Source organism: Oncorhynchus gorbuscha, linkage group LG13 (genome assembly GCF_021184085.1).
Source record: "Oncorhynchus gorbuscha isolate QuinsamMale2020 ecotype Even-year linkage group LG13, OgorEven_v1.0, whole genome shotgun sequence".
Lineage (NCBI taxonomy): Eukaryota > Metazoa > Chordata > Actinopteri > Salmoniformes > Salmonidae > Oncorhynchus > Oncorhynchus gorbuscha.
In genome coordinates, this window is record NC_060185.1 from 31,734,900 (window position 1) to 31,755,015 (window position 20,116).

Here is a 20,116-nt window from a genome sequence, read left to right on the forward strand (position 1 = left end):
AGTTGTTAGAGCAGCTTACCGATCATTGCACCTGTACACAGCCCATCTGTAAATAGCCCACCCAACTACCTCATCCCCATGTTTTTTTCTCCTTTGCACTCCAGTATCTCTACTTGCACATTCATCTTCTGCACATATATCACTCCAGTGTTTAATTGCTAAATTGTAATTATTTTGCAGCTATGGCCTATTTATTGCCTTACCTCCCTAATCTTACTACATTTGCACACACTGTATATAGATTTGTCTATTGTGTTATTGACTGTACATTTTGTTTATCCCATGTGTAACTCTGTGTTGTTTGTGTCGCACTGCTTTTCTTTAACTTGGCCAGGTCGCAGTTGTAAATGAGAACTTGTCCTCAACTGGCCTACCTGGTTAATGTAAAAAATGTATTTTTTTATATATATATTGACATTGAAATAGGCAGAGCAGGTCAGTTAGGTACATACAGGTAAACAAAATGAGGTACAGTGTTATTGAAACAATCCAGGGTGCATCGGCTGTGTAGCCGAGTGATCATAGGGTCAAAAGAGCAGCAATAGGTGAGTCAGGGTGCCGTTGGTAGGCACTACTACGCTAGGCGAGCAGGGGACACAGCGTTCAGAAAAGTTAGCAGACTGGAGCTAGTAGATGGTTGTTCAGCGACATCGTAACAGAATAGCATGTTGAAACCACATCGGGCGATCACGTCTTCAGTCCAGTCATAATGGATCGGCGGGTCTCCGTGTCGACAAGAAAGGGTCCAGACCAATTGGCAAAGGAGGTATTGTAGCTCTAGAATTAGCTGATATATGGGCCTAGCTCGAGGCTAGCTCAAGGCTAGCTGGTGCTTGCTTCATATGGTAGGCAATTAAGGTCACAGTTCTGAAAACGCCTAAGACAGCACTACAGGGAGACAGCTGTGGGACAGGTACAGGATGGCAACAACAACTGCCAGAGTTACACCAGGAATGCACAATCCCTCCATCAGTGCTCAGGCTGTCCTCAATAGGCTGATAGAGGCTGGGCTGAGGGCTTGAAAGCCAGCATCCTGGAGTCGCCTCTTCACTGTTGACTTTGAGACTGCTGTTGTGCCAGTACTATTTAATTAAGCTGCCAGCTGAGGACTTATGAGGAGTATGTTTCTCAAACTAGACTCTTTAATGTACTCTTGCTCAGTTGTGCACCAGGGCCTACCACTCCTCTTTCTATTCTGGTTAGGGACAGTTTGCGCTGTTCTGTGAAGGGAGTAGTACACAGCGTTGTATGAGATCCTTTATAAAGAGAGAGCCTTTATAAAGCCAGACAGACAATTCCAATGCCTTGCATTAGACTGGCCATTACATCTCCTAAATGTATCTCAAAGCAAACCAAATGTACCTCAAAGTAAATCAAATTTACCACAAAAGCTCATGTCTTCTACGTGAAACTAATGAACAGTGACCTCATGTAATTGTGCAGGTGAAAATGAATGGCTATAGTCTTTCAAGTCATATCAGTTATAACAGTCATATCCCAGTTACACATTAAATATTAATTCCATTGAACTGGCTATAAAGTCCTGTATTTAGCCAACTGTGCTATTATTCCAGCAGTCATGTGGGGGACATTTCCAGGAGACACGAGGATGTACAATGGAATGCTTTTCGATTACTCAGGCTGTATGTGATGTTCTCAGATTGTACCAGCGTGGCTATACGTTTTCTCTCTGGAGGAAACAGTGAAAACACTGAGACAAGGATGAATGACCTAATCTCATTTTATTTTAAAAGGTTATCCTTTTTTCCACCTCTTGGGCCCCTGGCCTCTGCCTGCTCACCCGGGGTCCGCTGTCTCCCTCTTTGGGGCAAGCAGCTCTGTACCTTATGTAACTAGACATTTAGAAATGTCACAGGCATTAACAGTCAAAAAGCATCCCTAACCTGGATTTAAATAGTTGCCCTGCACAATGAGAGGTCATTATAGTATCTGTAGCTCAAAAAATTCCCTTAGCTAACTGATAACCCTCAAACTTCTAATGTATGTATGTGTAATAGCGATTACTTACCATCTAGCCATCTTTACACAACATAAGCCATATCAAAGTTGGCTCAGATGCAGCTGTAATAGAGCCTGAGCATGCTTTACACAGAGTTCCTGGCTGCCTGCCATCTTAAACCTATAGTGCCTTCAGAAAGTATTCACAGCCCTTGACTTTTTCCACATTATGTTGTGTTACAAAGTGGGTTTAAAATTGATTTAGTTGTAATTTTTTGTCAGCGATCTACACAAAATACAATTTAATGTAAAAGTGGAACAACAATTCTAACATTTGTAAAAAAATATATAAATAAATCTATGAAAAATAAAAGTAATTTATCAATACATGTTAGAATCACCTTTGGTCGTGAGTACAGCTGTGAGTCTTTCTGGGTATGTCTCTAATAGCTTTCCACACACAACATTTGCCCTTTATTATTTTCAAAATTATTCAAGCTCTGTCAAATTAGTTGTTTATCATTGCTAGACAACCAATTTCAGGTCTTGCCATATATTTTCAAGCAGATTTAAGTCAAAACTGTAACTCGACCACTTCTTAGCAACATTCACTGTCTTCTTAGTAACGTAATTAAAGTGTCTGATGGAAAGCAGACTGAAGCAGGTTTTCTTCTAGAATTTTGTCTGCGCTTTGCTTCATTCCGTTTCTTTTTTATCCTGAAAAACTCCCCAGTCCTTAACGATCACAAGCATACTCATAACATGTTGCAGCCACCACTATGCTTAAAGATATGGAGAGTGGTACTTAGTAATGTGTTGTATTGGATTTGCCCCAAACATAGCACTTTGTATTCAGAACAAAAAGTTAATTGCTTGCCATTTCTCTTGCAGTTTTTATAGGAAAACGCCTCCTGTTTTGAGACCCACATTTTTAGCTAAACATTTTTTTAAATAAATTGTTTTGGGGGGCTCCCCTGTTTTGCATGTTATTTTTGGCAATACGTGTCACATATCAGTGTCAAAACAATGCAAAAAAACAAAATATACAATTGAGTTAATAAAGCCACATACAAACAGTAAAAGTTAGGCAGCTCCAAAATGCAGGTGTTTCAGCCTAGCTCAGTGCTTTCTGTGGTGTTGGGGCAAGCCAGCAGAAAATACGGAGCGTAGCGCTGTGATTGGCTCAGTGTTCTTTCACTCATGGGGACACTATTTCACCGCCCCTTGGGTGCTGCCAAAGAGTTACATTAGAAGTGCCCATCCAAGAAGGGTCAAGGTCACTGGCCACAGATATAATGACGTCAAATCTATGACCTGAAGATCACTGACATCATGATGATTTAACCTTTTTTTCCTGAGTTCCCAGTTGTCTTGAAAGCACCATAAATCCAGAGAATGCCAGACTTTGATGACAAAATTTGCCCACGAAGGACCGCCGTGCCACCTTCCTGTCCAAGTGAGCACAGAGTCCAACAATGTCTGGTATCCAACAATGTCTGGTATGAATTTTCAAGCTCTACCCTTAGACTTCGTGGTGAAAAAGTGTCCCTATGAGTGACAGAACACTGAGCCAATCACAGCGCTACGCTCCATATTTTCTGCTGCCTGACGATCCGGCTGAGACATGACGTGGGATCAGAGCCTGCCGAGCCAACTGAGGCAAGGAAGCCTCTCTAGCCAGCTAAGACGTGGAAGCCCGACGAGCCAGCTGAGGCATCCCCGGTCATCACCAACAAAAACTAAAAACTAAAACTCAGATGCTGGGAGAGATGACAGATGCTGGGAGACGAGAAGCAAGTACAGGGAGTGAATATTTCATAAATACGGACATGAAACAGAACACAGACAGCGTCTGGAGAGGCGAAACAAAAACAACATTAGTGCTGACACGGGGAACAAACTGAGGAACACACAGATATAGAAGGGGCAATCAACAAAGTGAAGGATTCCAGGTGAGTCCAATATTGTGCTGATGCTCATAATGAGGGTGACAGGTGTGCGTAATGATGGGCAGTCTGGCGCTCTTGAGTGGGGGAGGGGGAGAAGGAGCAGGCGTGACAGTTATAGTGTAATTAATGTATTATTTAGTGTTGTGCTGTGGCTAAGCTGACATGCATCACACAAATTATTATTTTTTGCCCGCAAGATTTACATGCTAAAATTGCCACTGATTGTGGAGTAACTACAATGTTGTTGATCCATCCTCAATTTCCTCCTATCACAGCCATAAAGTCACCATGGTAAAATCCTTAAGCCATTTCCTTCCTCTCCATCAAATGAGTTAGGAAGGGGGCCTGTACCTTTGCAGTGACTAGGTATATTGATACACCAACCAAAGTGTAATTAATAACTTCACCATGCTCAAAAGGATATTCAATGTCTGTTTTTCCCCCCATCTTCCTTTGCAAGACATTGGAAAACCTCACTGGTCTTTGTGGTTGAATCTGTGTTTAAAATGCACTGCTCGACTGAGGGACCTTACAGATAATTGTATGTGTGAAAATCATTTTAAAAAATAATGTTAAACACTAGTATTGTACACAGAGTGAGTCCATGCAACTTATTATGTGACTTGTTAAGCAAATGTTTACTCTGGAACTTATTTAGGCTTGCCATTACAAAGGGGTTGATTACTTATTGACTCAAGACATTTCTGCTTTTCATTATGTATTAATTTGTAAAAATTGTCCTAATATTCAATCCATTTCAAATTCAGGTGGAAAAAGTCAACGGGTGTGAATACTTCTATGAAGGAACTGTAATTACACTGAATCATTCAATTTGGCATGAACACCATCATTTATACCTGCAATTGGGGCTCATTTGTAACATTTCTGCCCGTGAGCATAAATTTGTGCTCTAATGCTGATTGTTTATTTAATTTAGAGCTATTGTAAGACAGGAAAATAAGAACAGAGCAGCATTCACTCTCCCCTGCTGACGCAATCAACCATCAGTGGCGTTCCCCACCGTTCTCTCACCTCCCCTTCCACGACTACACATCTCTCAAATCGTCAGAGGGCAACGATTGTCAGGATTACAACGTCACAGCAACGGTATGTGAAACCAGTGGGTGGTGTGACGGACGTCGCTGTGGTCTCCAAGCTCCCAGGAGATAAGATGATGTTGCGACAACATATTCATCATCAAGTCTGTGTGTGGGAGATGTAGTGACCTTTAAAAACACAATGTTGTCTACAATGTTGTCTGGCAAACTCTGCCAAGCTACAACAGAACAAGCGGGAGTCCATCTCTTATCAACTCATAGAGTAAGTCCTTTGCATTAGTGAATGCTCTCTCTCTCTCACACTCTGAGCTGCATAATGGGACTAGGGGATTAATGCCACAATGCAATACCAATAAATCCATCTAGGTCTTCACTAAAGTAACTGCTCCATCCCCAGCAGCCTTTAATAACTGATCTAAAAAGTTCTTCACATTATAATTAATCCCAAGAGTAAATACTATTATCTAAAACATCCCAACTGCAGTATATGCATTTGAAGTTACCGAGATGTCCAGTGAACCTAAAAACATTGGATTCAAACAGCTGAATCTAATGTGTATGACAAAATGGACAAAACCAAACATATGATGTTATTTTTCCGCACAAATCGACAATACATGTTTTAGTTCTAGTGATATTTTTCCCAGTTTGCTCTGAACTATAAACATGAATAAATTGAAGCACTCCACCTGCCTGCCCTGGAAACTGCATGGAGCCCATTTCATTTGCAAGGGCCTCCCACGATTTCCCATTTAATTGAAAAGAATTAATGAACAAATGAGTTCCCTGCTGACAGGATATACTGTATACTTTGAAAGGGCAACCCAAGAATGAATTTTAGACCAGGAACTTGACTTGGGTTGCCTGAGCTTTCACTGGTAATAAGAGGGAAATCAACCAGTGTTGGGATGCACTGTATTTAATCAGTGGACTTGAAGAGGTGGTTGTTTTGAGTAGCAGTTGAAAGGCTGAGAGTTAATTTGAATAGACACACATAGGCCAAACTAATGGCGTTCCTGCTTCATTACCTTAGTCTGCTCTTGCAGTGCTGAAGGAGTATAATTCAATAAATCTCTCTCACACATCTATTCTCAATCACTCTCACTATCCAAAAGGAACTGTTTTTTCATCTGGTGTTGGTGCATTAGAGAAATGGTATTTCCAAAAGCCATTCCAATTTGTTTCCCAGATTTAAACTGTGGGCTGGCTATCATTGTGGTGTGAATAATCCCCTGCACCGTTCATTTACCCAGTCATGACTGGACTCTGATACGTTCAAATGAGAGTTCCTCTTGGTGAAGTGCTGAAGATAACAGGATGATTCATAGACTTTCAAAGGAGGTCACAGCTTCCTGTGCTTTTCTGACAGGAATTTGGGATCGCCTCTACTCTGGCAGTCAGGGGCTGAAAGCCAAGCATCCTGGTTGGAATGCAAAATGAGCTATGGATGCAGAGCAAAGCATGTCCTCACAACTCCTAATCCTACACTCCTTTTGCAATTCACCATTTCAGAATTTTGTCTATTTTTTGGATAAGAATGGAAAAGCACCTTTTTGAGAAATAAGATCCCAAATCCCTACCTGTGAAAGGTTTCTCCTTCTACCCTCCTAAGCAGAGAAAGCAATTTTACAAAAGGTAAAAATAGCTTGCCTGCAGGACGCCAAGGTGTCTTTGTGCATGAAATGTCAAGAGAACGAGCACTGAAATGTCACAATCAGAGCCAAAGTTTATACCATTATACATTTTAAATGAAATAAAAACCATTGTAGTTACAACATTTACTGCACTGGTCATCTGAAACATACATGACAACAGAAAGGGGACTACAAATATATTCATAAACATCTGGATTACTGTGGTTTGCACCAAAAACAGGATGCTAACAGAAAACAGGAAGGAACATTGGAAGATGTGGCAAATTCACTGAGAAGTAAACAAGGAGACATGAAGGTTAAATACATTCTCTTCCCTCCATTCACCCTGTTTCTAATTATTGAGCAAGAGCGTGAAAGAGCAGTGCTCCTGATTGCAGCTGCTTGGTGCTGCAGCGAGAAGCAAATCTTCTGTTGTTAATAATATTGAAAGTGACCAAAGCTACAAGGTCCACAACTGTGTTTCTGTGGAGATAATGGCTTCCACTGTTGAGAACTGATTCTAAGTTCAACATGTCCATTTGACAGACACGCTCCCTTTCTGTCTAAATTAAACTGTATCTTAATTCCAGCATCATTGCACAAGACAGTTGGCAGGCAGTGAAATGGCATATTGTCAGTGTGCATGTTTATGAACTGATCTGTGAGTCACATCATCATGACATTTGTATGGAGACAATATTGTTAATTAAAGCTATACTTTAATGAGAACAAGTGTTTGATATACACTTAGTGTAGAAAACATTAGGAACACCCTCCTAATATTGAGTTGCACCCCATTTTGCCCTCAGAATAGCCAAATGTTCATTGGTGCATGGACTCTACAAGGTTTTTAAAGTGTTCCACAGGGATGCTGGCCCATGTTGACTCCAATGCTTCCCAAGTTGGCTGGATGTCCTTTGGGTGGTGGACCATTCTTGATACACAGGAAACTGTTGAGCATAAAGTACCTAGCAGCGTTGCAGTTCTTGACACACCGAAACCGGTGCGCCATGCACCTACTACCCTGTTGAAAAGCACTTCAATATTTTCTCTTGCCCATTCACCCTATGAATGGAACAATACACAATCCATGTCTCAATTGTCTCAAGGCTTAAAAAGTATTATTTAACCTGTCTCCTCCCCTTCATCTACACTGATTGGTTGATTTAACAAGTGACATAAGGGATCATAGCATTTCAGCTGGATTCACCTGGTCATGAGGTCTATAATATATAATAATATAATAATATATGCCATTTAGCAGACGCTTTTATCCAAGCGACTTACAGTCATGTGTGCATACATTCTACGTATGGGTGGTCCCGGGAATCGAACCCACTACCCTGGCGTTACAAGCGCCATGCTCTACCAACTGAGCTACAGAAGGACTATGAGGTGGTCCTAATGTTGTTCACTCAGTGTACAGTAATGTAGTGTGGGGATACTGTATATGCATTAAACATTTTGAACCACAAACAATGGGTCACAGGAAGATGTCACAGGAAGGTCAAAAAGATCATCAAGGACAACAACCACCCGAGCCACTGCCTGTTCACCCAGCTATCATCCATAAGGCGAGGTCAGTACAGGTGCATCAAAGCTGGGACCGAGAGACTTAAAAACAGCTTCTATCTCAAGGCCATCAGACTGTTAAATAGCTATCACTAGCACATTAGAAGCTGCTGCCTATATACATAGACTTGAAATCACTGGCCACTTTAATACACGGAACACTAGTCACTTTAATAATGTTTACATATCTTGTATTACTCATCTCATATGTATATACTGTATTCTATACTATTCTACTGTATCTTAGTTTATGCCACTCTGACATTGCTCGTCCATATATTTATATATTCTTAATTCCATTCCTTTACTTAGATTTGTGTGAATTGGGTATATGTTGTGAAATTGTTAGATATTAATTGATAGATATTACTGCAATGTGGCTGCTAAAAACACAAGCATTTCTCTACACCCGTAATAACATCTGCTAAACACGGGAATGTGACCAATATGTTTGATTTGATTTTGATGGGGGGGGTTTTTGGACCATATAGATATTTTGGATTTGTTATAAGAGGAAAGAAGAGAGATTTATATTTACGTGGCTCATACTTTTCACTTTTATAATGGAAGAAGACAAACAAAATATATTGTTTACTTCGAGTCTGGTTTGTTTTCTATTTCCAGGTGAATCAAGGAGAGCTTTAACAGTTCTACATAGTGGATTATAGCCTATTCATCAAGGAGAGCGATGTAACTAATTAGTTCTGGAGATTGAGCGGCACTTTCTCTGAAGTACCATATCACAGCATCATCAATTAGCACATTCAAATCACTTAAGATACTGTCATAATCCACACGTTACATGCTAGATGTTATATGAATTGATAAAGTCATACAAAAACCCAACAGTCAAAGTAAAATAATAACACTGCTAGGAGTCCTTGGCTCTAACATAAATATGTCATTTGTGGCAAATGCATTTCTGGGCTATGTCTGGCGTTCTTTGCTATGCCTTTCCATCAAAAGTGTGCGCCATCCGCTGGCTCTTGTACACGCCTCCCATTGTGGCAACAAGGATTTGCCACTGCAGGAGAGAGGGAGGGGTTATGAGACAGGCAGGAAACTCTCTGCCATGAAGATACAGTATGCCACAGGGAAAACAGAAGTACAAAGAAGAAGTAATGCACTGGAAATATACTGTAAATACAACATACTGTTTCTTTGTGGTGTAAGGACATACAAAAAAGGACCAAAGCAAACAAGAAAATATTGGATGACAAAAAATAAGCTGTGTGCATGTACTAAGTTAAAGCTATACAGGGAAATATGAGGGAAATATCTACAGTAGAATACTGTGGGCTTATCACTGATAGTGGTATCCAATATATTCACCAAATGCTGTTACCCAATTCAGCAATATTTCAAAACTGTTATGAGTACTGCTTTCAAAACACAAGTATGTGTATTTATTTGGTAAAAGGGAAAAAAATATTTGAAAAAGTCCTGTAGTTTTGATGATTCATAATGCAATCCATACTCAAGGCTGAATTTCAGTGGGATTCATTCACAGGAGGCTGCAGAGGGGAGGATGGCTCATAATAACAGCTGGATTGAAGTAAATGGAATGGTATCAAACACGTGTGTTTAAGGTGTTCAATGCCATTCCATTTATTCCATTCCAGCCATTACTATGAGCCCATTCTCCCCAATTCAGGTGCCACCGGCCTCCTGTGGCATTCAGTTAGTAACAGTGAAAGAACTTGTCAGCTGCAGAGTTTCCTCTGCCAGCACAACTCCTGCTTGCTCACTGAAATGTATTCCTACTCCCTGGGTGGACAAGAGGAATCTCTCGTCAAGCCTTGTCCATCCGGCATGAATCTGGAATCAGTTGGATACACCCTCCTCTGAATTCATGTCCTAGATACAGAGTGGATGATTCTCATGATTATATTCCTGTTCAGGACCCAACACATACAGACACAGACAACATTACCACCCCTGAGAGACTCATACCCCAACGTTGAGCCATTTCACAGATTATGATTCTAAACCACATATTATTTGGGAACATATTGTCTTCAGGTGTTGTGAACATTCCAAGCGTGTTCTCCACCCCTGATTTCTTATTCTACAGATTAGGCTGAGAGGGAAAATATTCTCCCTCAAAGGAAGAAGGGAAAGACCCAAACAGACTAAGTATGTGTGGCCAATCAACTTTGTGCCTTGCTGTGCCTTGTGTCCCTCTGGGCACGTTGATCCAGGCGCAGTGAAGTCCTCCTTCTCCCCCGACGCCTGTAATACCTGCATGATGAGAGCCAGGGCGCTGGCAGCTGCAGCAGTCACACTCCCCCCACAGCACCCCACCCCCAACCACCCTCCCATCTACTGCACACACACACAGTCTGCTGAAGCTCTTTAGAGCCACCTACTGCATTCCTGACTGTACAGCAGTGTTACTACTGCTTCTCTGCTCTGTGGGCTGTACTGAGAGTGATGTTTAGAACAACATGAGAGATTGCAATCGTAGGAGTTGATTGAGGCATCTAATAAACACTATGGCAGATGGGATGATTCTAATTAGACTGAAGCTAAACATAGTATGGTGACTAATTTTAGACCCAGTCATAAATCAGAAAGTGTTACTTTCCTTACTCATTTGAAAGTCCACTTTAGTGTATTTTGGGTACAAAGGCAATTGTTACCGTGTCTGGGAGGATTGCTGATTCTGGGAAACTCAATGAAAGTATTCCCAGTTTCCCACAACAACATCTAAACCTAATCAACCAGAACAGCACTCTTTGTTCAGCACTCTAAATCCAATTAAGGTTGTTTGGACAGATATCTGAATAAAAAATGTACCATGCAAAAACATAGTTGGTACTCAGCCAAACAAGATTGCTTTCCATTGGGATAACTATGCTCTTCTTCACAGCAGCACAGTGAGCAATCATCCCTCCCTAATAGCATGATGTGATACTGTAGTTCCCACTGTGGAAACTGATTATATCAATCACACATCATAAAAACACTTGGTGGAAAATCCGAGGAAGGGCAAAGACAGTAAGACATACAGGACTTGGAGATCAACTCAAGGGCAAGTTCCTAGATTATGCCTTAGTGGGCAGTCAGAAATCTTTTGGCTGTTTCAAAGCTTGCTTACTGCAAGTGTATATGTTTAACATTAACTCAGGCATAATCCATTGGGTGGGCAACATGACATTTTGGGTGGGCATTGCCCAACCTTGCAGCCCCCTATAGCCAACGTTTATCAACTCTAGAGTAGAGCTACAGAGAGAGTACTCAAGAAAGAAAATCTAAAGTTGAATGTTGAATGAGTTTACTGTACGCATATGAAGCTGGAGGAATCTCTAGCCAGGCAAAGGCATTTATGTTCACATCCACTGTTACATTCCAACAATACACTTTAATAGTTATATGTGCCCAAGAATGGTTTTGTGGGTTAAATGTGTCCTCCAACATAGAAAACATTTTAACATTAGACTTATGGAAATATACAAGGCCATCCCACTGAGCAAAAACTGGTTGAATCAGCATAGATTTCTTTTGTAGACATGACGTGGAAACTATGTGATGTTGAATCAATGTGGAAAACTGACTGGATTTGAAAAAAAGCCATTAATTAACATAAGGGAATTTTGTCATTTTTTTCACCCAACTTTTAACCTAAATCCAATTAAATTATATATTTTTTGTGGTTTTAACGTTAGTTGAAAACAACCAAATATACAATCAAAACTAGTCGCTAAAATGAAGTCTGTGCCCAGTGGGATGGCTCCCTAACACTGTGCATTTTGAGTGCTGCCATGGAACTTTTCATAAAGGATGGCGACATCCTCCTTAGTGGATAAAAGGTTCAATACAAACAGTAGCATAATAAAATAAACACTAGATGAAATCACAGCATCCATCTGAAGACATACCACAGTGATGATTCCTAACATGACTGCTGACAGAAGTGATCCATTCTCCATGCTCACTCAATATCAGGATGGTTGTCCACTGTACTCTCCACTGTGTTATTGCACACTGCACACATTAATTAGCACAGAGGCCTCTCTTTGTGTGTTTCCATTAATACCAAATTGTGTTCACACAAAGTGGTCAATCACTTCACTGCATAGGTAAATTATGCAATTAATCCATGAATGGGTCCCCAAAATAACCGTCAAATGAAAGTCCTTGCATTAAATGCTTTTTGTTCTCCGTGTCTTGTTTGGGAACATTTACAAAGCCATTCATTTCTTTAATTTGCCTAGTTAAAAACGGTTAAATAAATACAACAATGTATTTCTTTAATTAATCCATGAATGGGTCCTCCATTCTATTCATTTACTAAAGGGATAGTTTCTATTTATATATGCAAATACAATTTCCTGTCTGTCACATTAGAAGTCTGCTTCATTGAATTCTTCCAGATCTGCTTTTAGTCCCAGCAGAAGGGATGTGTAAATGTACAAATAACTGTATCATTTCATCAGCCTTCCATGCGCAAGCATCATCGACAGAGAGATGGCATAAATTCAACAACAGCTTGGTAAGGTTTTCAGGTCATGTGAGGACAAGGTACTAAAAAGGGAGTTTTATTTTCTGATAATACAATGCTCCCTTTGATATAGCCACTACTGAAACATGATATTGTGATTACTTCGCAATACAAAATGGAGGCCTTCCGAAAATCACCATCATGCTGGAATGTGTATATTGGACCAGGCTACAGCAATAGCCTCAAAGCACAAGGCACAATGACTCAATAATCAAAACGTAAGGGTAGCCTAAATGTGCTTCCATCATCATTACTCTGATTCCAACACAGGCTCAGTGGTAGGCTGAGAAGATCAATAGACCAAAGCTAGACAGAGATAGAGCTCTTCTCAGTAGGTGCTGCTTCATGTTCTGTTCTCAGCACCACAAAAAACAGCTCTATTATCGTCACTCACTGTCTGTTTGCTCTAACACTGACAAACGGCTTCAACTCGCATGCAATTGGATTCATTTTGTGTTCGGCATTCAGCAATGGCTTCAATGTTCTCTCATTTGATAGGAAGTAACACAACGGTAAAATCTCACATGGATAGAAGCTTGAGACATTTACCTGCCTTATACCCCATAGTTTTAGTTTACCTCTGAAAACTATAGGCTATACAGGAAAGTATTGGATTATTCAAGTAATTAGGACGAGTCAAAAATTCCCTTTCAAGTACCTTTCTTTCGCCTTCAAAGGAATGACACAAAATATATAAAAAATGAATTTGCAAATGGTTTATACCACCAGCTAGGTCCTCAGCAGCTTGCCAGCAGGTTGCCATCCACATTATCTACTAGAAGTCACATCTGTTCATCTCCAGTACCCTACATTTGGCAATGATAATTCATTGACCCATTATTAGACCTGTATGTGTTCCATATTGTCACCAAACCAGCATTGACTCTGTTCACTTCAACCCAGAGAATTGATACACCTCTACACACATGGTGTATCATTACCATGAATCTGAAGTTTATTGTGAGCAGAGAAAAATGGGTGAATGTGCATCAGAATTGAAATAACATAGTATCCACAGAGTTTAAGACATTGGTCTTATATTGTAAATTATAAATAGATAAAACAGGTAGCTAGGTATACAGTGAATGCAGTAGGTAGGTATATGTTAATAGAGTGAAATGGAAGAAAATGGAGTGAGTCAACTGGTTGTCCACTGAGTGAGGCCTGCCTCCATAGTGTTAAGTTAGTAGCCTAGTTGTGGTTCACTTCCTCCAGAAGGTCTTTGTTATTCCCACCAGGTGTCCATCCTCCGTACCCTCACCCTCTGTTTGTAATGGTACTCCTTCAGGTGTTTCTTCAGGGTGTTGGGGATGGGCAGCACGTTGATGCCGTCGTAGGTGGTGCAGCTGCTGATCACCGCCCTGCACACATGCTGCAGGCTGAAGGGCAGGGTGCGGTAGATGGGGTTGGACAGCAGAGGCTCGAAGAACATGCAGGAGTTGGGGTCCTTGTAGTGCTCCAGCAGCCCCGTGACGGTGGGCGCATGGAAAACACTGGGGTCGTGCACGTCGAAGCTGAAGTTGTGGTTCCACTGCTCGATGCGGGCGTGCAGCGAGCGGCCGTAGCGGCGGAAGCTGACGGAGAAGAGGTAGTCTTCCTGGGCTGAGTCGCGGAGCAGGAAGGTGCCCTCTGGCTTACCCTCCAGCAGTGTCTCAGCCTCATAGCGGTCCATCACACCCCAGTAGCAGGGTAGGTTAGTGATCTGCAGCAGGTCAGGCACCAAACAGTGGATGTAGTCGATCTGGGTGTGGATGCGATAGCCGTCCTGAGTAGGGGGACCCTCAGCCTGGGGAACAACAATTTTGGTTGGCTGGAGGCTGGCTATGACCTCAGGGTCAACCATGGGGTCAGGCACAGAAGCAGCTTCACAGACAGGGACCAAGGCAGATGCTGAGGCAGAAGAGGAGGAGGCCACGGCCACCACCTCATCCAGAGTGTCCAGACAGCTCTGCAGCAAGAGCTGGTGCTGCTGTTGCCTCTGGAGAAGCAGCTGCTGTTGCTGGTGAATGGTAGCTCTGTCATCCCCTGCAAGCTCATTCATACCATGGGCCAGTTTGGGCCCCAGCTTGTACAGCGGGTTGATCTGGGCCGTCACCTCAAACGTGTGGATCTCTGCGTTGGGCGGCGGCTCCACGCCTTGCTCGATGCTGATGCGCCTACGCTCTCGCAACCGGTCATCCACATCCTCCACGACGGCGGCCAAGTTTGAGGCAGAGGCACTAGCGCTGACCACCAAGGTGTCCACTACGGGAGGTGTGGAGATGGGGGCTGTGTGCTGCTTGATGAGGTACCACTTCTGAGCCAGCTCGGTGCCTGCAGCGAAGGGACAGTCATCCAGCATGAGTTCAGTAAGGTGGATCTTGCGGCGCGAGGAGGACCCAGCCCCGGCAGCAGCAGCTTGTGGCATGAAGACCTGCTGAGTGGAACTGGATGACGGAGTGTTGGTCTTTATGGGGAAACACTGCCCCATGGCATCCTGGATCTTTTGGCGGAGTGTGCGACTGCCACCTGCCCCCCTGCCCTCAGCCTCACTGGTTGGTGGCTCAGCTGTCCCCTGTGCCAGCCTGGCTGTCCCCCTGTCCTGGCTGAGTGAAGTGACCCCCTCCAGGCCCTGCCATCTCCTGCCCTCCTTCAGTGGAGAGGAGGAACAGCGGTCCCTGGGCTCCAGACCAGTCAGCAGGTCCCCATACTCAAACCCATCGCTGACAGGCCGCTCCCCAGCTTGCTCATGGGATGTCTGGCCTTTCTTTTTTCCTCTTCCTCCCTTTTGCCCCCCGCCGGCATCTCTTCTCTCCTCAGACCGGCTCTGTCTCACCTTGGGACGGGCGCCCCGCTCCCTGTCTTTCCCACGATCACCTGACTCCTTCGGTTCAGACATGACAGGTTAATTATGGGCTGGAATAATGGTAGTTGCAGTCGGGGTCAGCTGCAGGGAAAAGGTGATTTGTGGCTGTAGTCAGTTCTCAGCAGCAAGCCCTCCCATTCAGAATCTTCCCAAAGGCTGTCAATAGCATGTCCCATGAATCACTGTCACAGTCACTTGGGGCTACAAGAGAAACGAAAAACAGAGTTTCTCTTAGCTACAGCAATTAGGGGTAAACGATCATATGTACATTAAATATAACTAAGGCCTAAAAGCAAGATTTTTTAAAAGCATGCCAGAAAAAATTTGATCACACTAGACTTGTCAACGGGTTTCTACAAGAAACTGTCATTTAAAAAAAACTAGGATAAAATTCATAAAATGTCTTAAAATTATCAAAACAAGATGTTAACTTTTTTCAAACATTGAAAAGGTATTTTTGCTGCACCCTGGCAGCAAAGACTATCGATTGGTACCGTCAATAAACTGCACTGCTCAAAATAATAAAGGGAACACTAAAATAACACATCCTAGATTTGATTTCTTTACATAGTTGAATGTGCTGACAACAAAATCACACAAATATTATCAATGGAAATCAAATTTATCAACCCATGGAGGTCTGGATTTGGAGTCACACTCAAAATTAAAGTAGAAAACCACACTACAGGCTGATCCAACTTTGATGTAATGTCCTTAAAACAAGTCAAAATGAGACTCAGTAGTGTGTGTGGCCTCCACGTGCCTGTATGACCTCCCTACAACGCCTGGGCATGCTCCTGATAAGGTGGTGGATGGTCTCCTGAGGGATCTCCTCCCAGACCTGGACTAAAGCATCCGCCAACTCTTGGACAGTCTGTGGTGCAACGTGGCGTTGGTGGATGGAGCGAGACATGATGTCCCAGATGTGCTCAATTGGATTCAGGTCTGGGGAACGGGCGGGCCAGTCCATAGCATCAATGCCTTCCTCTTGCAGGAATTGCTGACACACTCCAGCCACATGAGGTCTAGCATTGTCTTGCATTAGGAGGAAGCCAGGGCCAACTGTACCAGCATTAGGTCTCACAAGGGGTCTGAGGATCTCATCTCGGTACCTAATGGCAGTCAGGCTACCTCTGGCGAGCACATGGAGGGCTGTGCGGCCCCCCAAAGAAATGCCACCCCACACCATGACTGACCCACCGCAAAACCGGTCATGCTGGAGGATGTTGCAGGGAGCAGAACGTTCTCCACGGCATCTCCAGTCTCTGTCAAGTCTGTCACATGTGCTCAGTGTAAACCTGCTTTCATCTGTGAAGAGCACAGGGTGCCAGTGGCGAATTTGCCAATCTTGATGTTCTCTGGCAAATGCCAAACGTCCTGCACGGTGTGGGGCTGTAAGCACAACCCCCACCTGTGGACGTCGGGCACTCATACCACCCTCATGGAGTCTGTTATTGACCGTTTGAGCAGACACATGCACATTTGTGGCCTGCTGGAGGTCATTTTGCAGGGCTCTGGCAGTGCTCCTCCTGCTGCTCCTTGCACAAAGGCAGAGGTAGCGGTCCTGCTGCTGGGTTGTTGCCCTCCTACGGCCTCCTCCTACGGTCTCCTGATGTACTGGTCTGTCTCCTGGTAGCACCTCCATGCTCTGGACACTACGCTGACAGACACAGCAAACCTTCTTGCCACAGCTCGCATTGATTTGCCATCCTGGATGAGCTGCACTACCTGAGCCACTTGTGTGGGTTGTAGACTCTGTCTCATGCTACCACTAGAGTGAAAGCACCGCCAGCATTCAAAAGTGACCAAAACATCAGCCAGGAAGCATAGGAACTGAGAAGTGGTCTGTAGTCACCACCTGCAGAACCACTCCTTTATTGGGGGTGTCTTGCTAATTGCCTATAATTTCCACCATCTATTCCATTTGCACAACAGCATGTGAAATTTATTGTCAATCAGTGTTGCTTCCTAAGTGGACAGTTTGATTTCACAGAAGTGTGATTGACTTGGAGTTACATTGTGTTGTTTAAGTGTTCCCTTTATTTTTTTGAGCAGTATATATTAATTGTCAATAACCCATCTTGTAGATCAGGGGTTCTCAAAATGGGGACCGGGACCAGATCTGAAATGAATATTACTCAGAGATTAAATTAATTTTGGCCAAGGATCAGTTGAATAAGTTGAGGGTGTCATATTTTTTGCTTTGTAATTTCACCATTTTTCAACTCAACACTTCTTGTATTCCCCTTACAATGTTTTTGATTAAAAAAAAAAACATAAACGCACTAGAATACCTCACAATCAAATGCCGACCGTCCCAAGAGAATTCTCTTCGGTTATAGGCACAGCTGTGTATATTCCCCCTCAAGCAGATACCGTGACAGCCTTCAAGGAACTACACTGGACTTTGTGCTAACAAGAAACCACTAATCCTGAGGCCGCATATATTGTAGCTGGGGATTTTAACAAATCAAATTGAAGGAAAACGCTACCGAAGTTCTATCAACACATTGTCCGCGTACACATCACTGACAACCTGAAATGGTCCACCCAAACAGACAGTGTGATGAAGAAGGCACAATAGTGCTTCGTCAACCTTAGGAGGCTGAAGAAATTCAGCTTGGCTCCTAAGACCCTCACAAACTTTCATAGATGCAGAATTGAGAGCATCCTGTCGGGCTGTATCACCACCTGGTACGGCAACTGGATCGCCCTGCAACCACAGGGCTCTCCAGAGGGTGGTGTGGCCTGCCCAACGCATCCCCGGGGGCACACTGCCTGCCCTCTAGGACACCCACAGCACCCGATATCACAGGAAGGCCACAAAGATCATCAAGGACATCAACCACCGAGCCCTTGGCCTGTTCACCCCGCTATCCTCCAAAGACGAGGAAATAGCCATCAGTAGCCAGCTGCCACCCGATTACTCAACACTGCACCTTAGAGGCTGCTGCCCTATGTACATAGACATGGAATCACTTATCACTTTAATAAGGTTTACATACTGTTTACCTAATTTCATATGTCTATACTGTATTTTAGTCAATGTCACTCTGACATTGCTCATCCTAATATTCATATATTTCTTAATTCTATTATTTTACTTTTAGATTTATGTGTATTGTTAGATACTACTACACTGTTGGAGCTAGGAGCAGAAGCATTTCGCTACACCTGCAATAACATCTGCTAAATATGTGTATGTGACCAATAAAATGGTCATTGTAATTCAAACTTTAAAACTGCACATTTTGCCATGAGACTGCCTCCTGGCAAAATGTGTAGAATTGCTGTATTTGAGGTTTAAAGCTGCAACAACAAAAAGTCGCTCCACTCCATGACAAAATATGTAGAATTGCAGAAAATGTGCTTTAAGCATAGAAAATTTGTTAATTTAAAAAATAAAACTGCTAAAAAAGTTCCTTCCCAGGAGTAGAGACTTGGTTCATCCGAACATGCAATAACAAAGTTAAAGTAAATCTCAATTGTATGCTATTTTTTCTCACTCCGGTTGTGTTCTGATTATGTGGCGGTTCCTGATGAATTTGCTATGACAACTGGGATTCCTGGCTCCAAAATGCTTGAGAACCCAAGTAGATAACTGACTTACTCCCTTCCTTCCTTGATAACGGAGATGACGCAAGAGTTATTTTATAGCTTGGTTGAGATTGAAGCGGTGCCCCTGGCTAGCCAGTTAAATTTAGCTAGCTAGATGGTTATGTAGCATTAGCCTAGTATCTTTCTGAAACGTCTCAGAAATCACTATTTTCTTTAGCAAGATGCGTTAGCTTACTTAGACAAATACAACATATATTTGTTTCATAACAAAAACCCTTTGTCAATGTGCTAAAAACGAACTAATATAGTTCATGATAACGGAAGCAAGTTTGCTAGTTGAGCTAACACAGAAGGCAACATCAAGGGGGAAAAAAAAGGTTCACTCAAAAGTATTACAAAGGAATGTTCGTGAAGTCTCCTTATTTGACCGTACTGTTATACTGTAATGAAAATGTGATGTCATTTTGATCAGATCAATTTTACTTACCATAAAAACTTCGTTGTTGTTCTCTCCAAAAGCTAGTGAATAAAACCAGGAAAAGTTCACAACCCGGAAGTAAAAACAAAAATCAAAGTAACTCTATGTAATCTATAACACGGGACATTTCAAAGCAAACGTATTGAAAATGGATTGGTGTATTATCCAGACGAAATGTATGAATGTACATGCAGTTCATATATTGTAGTTTGTAAATATTGACTTACTGAGTCTCCTGATGTTGTTGACTAACTGACTAGGCATGTAGTGTACTGGAATGGAATGTACTGATGGCACCATTGCATGCAAAACATACACACTTGTAATCCATACTCATAGGTATGATAAATCAGAATTACCTATGATAAGGCTGTATGCAACTGTTGCAAAGTTTCTTATATAATACAATTCAAGTCAGAAGTTTACATACACCTTAGCCAAATAAATTTAAACTCAGTTTTCACAATTAATTACATTTAATCCTAGTAAAAATTCCCTGTTTTAGGTCAGCTAGGATCACCACTTTATTTTAAGAATGTGAAATGTCAGAATAATAGTA

General features: G+C 42.4%; 1 protein-coding gene across 1 annotated transcript; it reads right to left on the reverse strand.

Moving 5' to 3' along the window:
* Positions 1 to 11,432: 11,432 nt before the first annotated feature.
* Positions 11,433 to 19,775, reverse strand: LOC123992718 (suppressor of cytokine signaling 5-like). The gene is made up of 2 exons (XM_046294168.1): positions 19,567 to 19,775; positions 11,433 to 15,722 (listed from the first exon to the last, which is right to left on the reverse strand). Exon 2 carries the CDS (start codon positions 15,552 to 15,554, stop codon positions 13,902 to 13,904), a length of 1,653 nt encoding a protein of 550 aa, XP_046150124.1. The 5' UTR covers positions 15,555 to 15,722; positions 19,567 to 19,775; the 3' UTR covers positions 11,433 to 13,901.
* Positions 19,776 to 20,116: the final 341 nt, after the last annotated feature.

What these genes read in the sequence shown, in the direction of transcription:
- LOC123992718 (XM_046294168.1), bottom strand. Translation starts at nt 15,554, where the DNA reads ATGTCTGAACCGAAGGAGTCAGGTGATCGTGGGAAAGACAGGGAGCGG.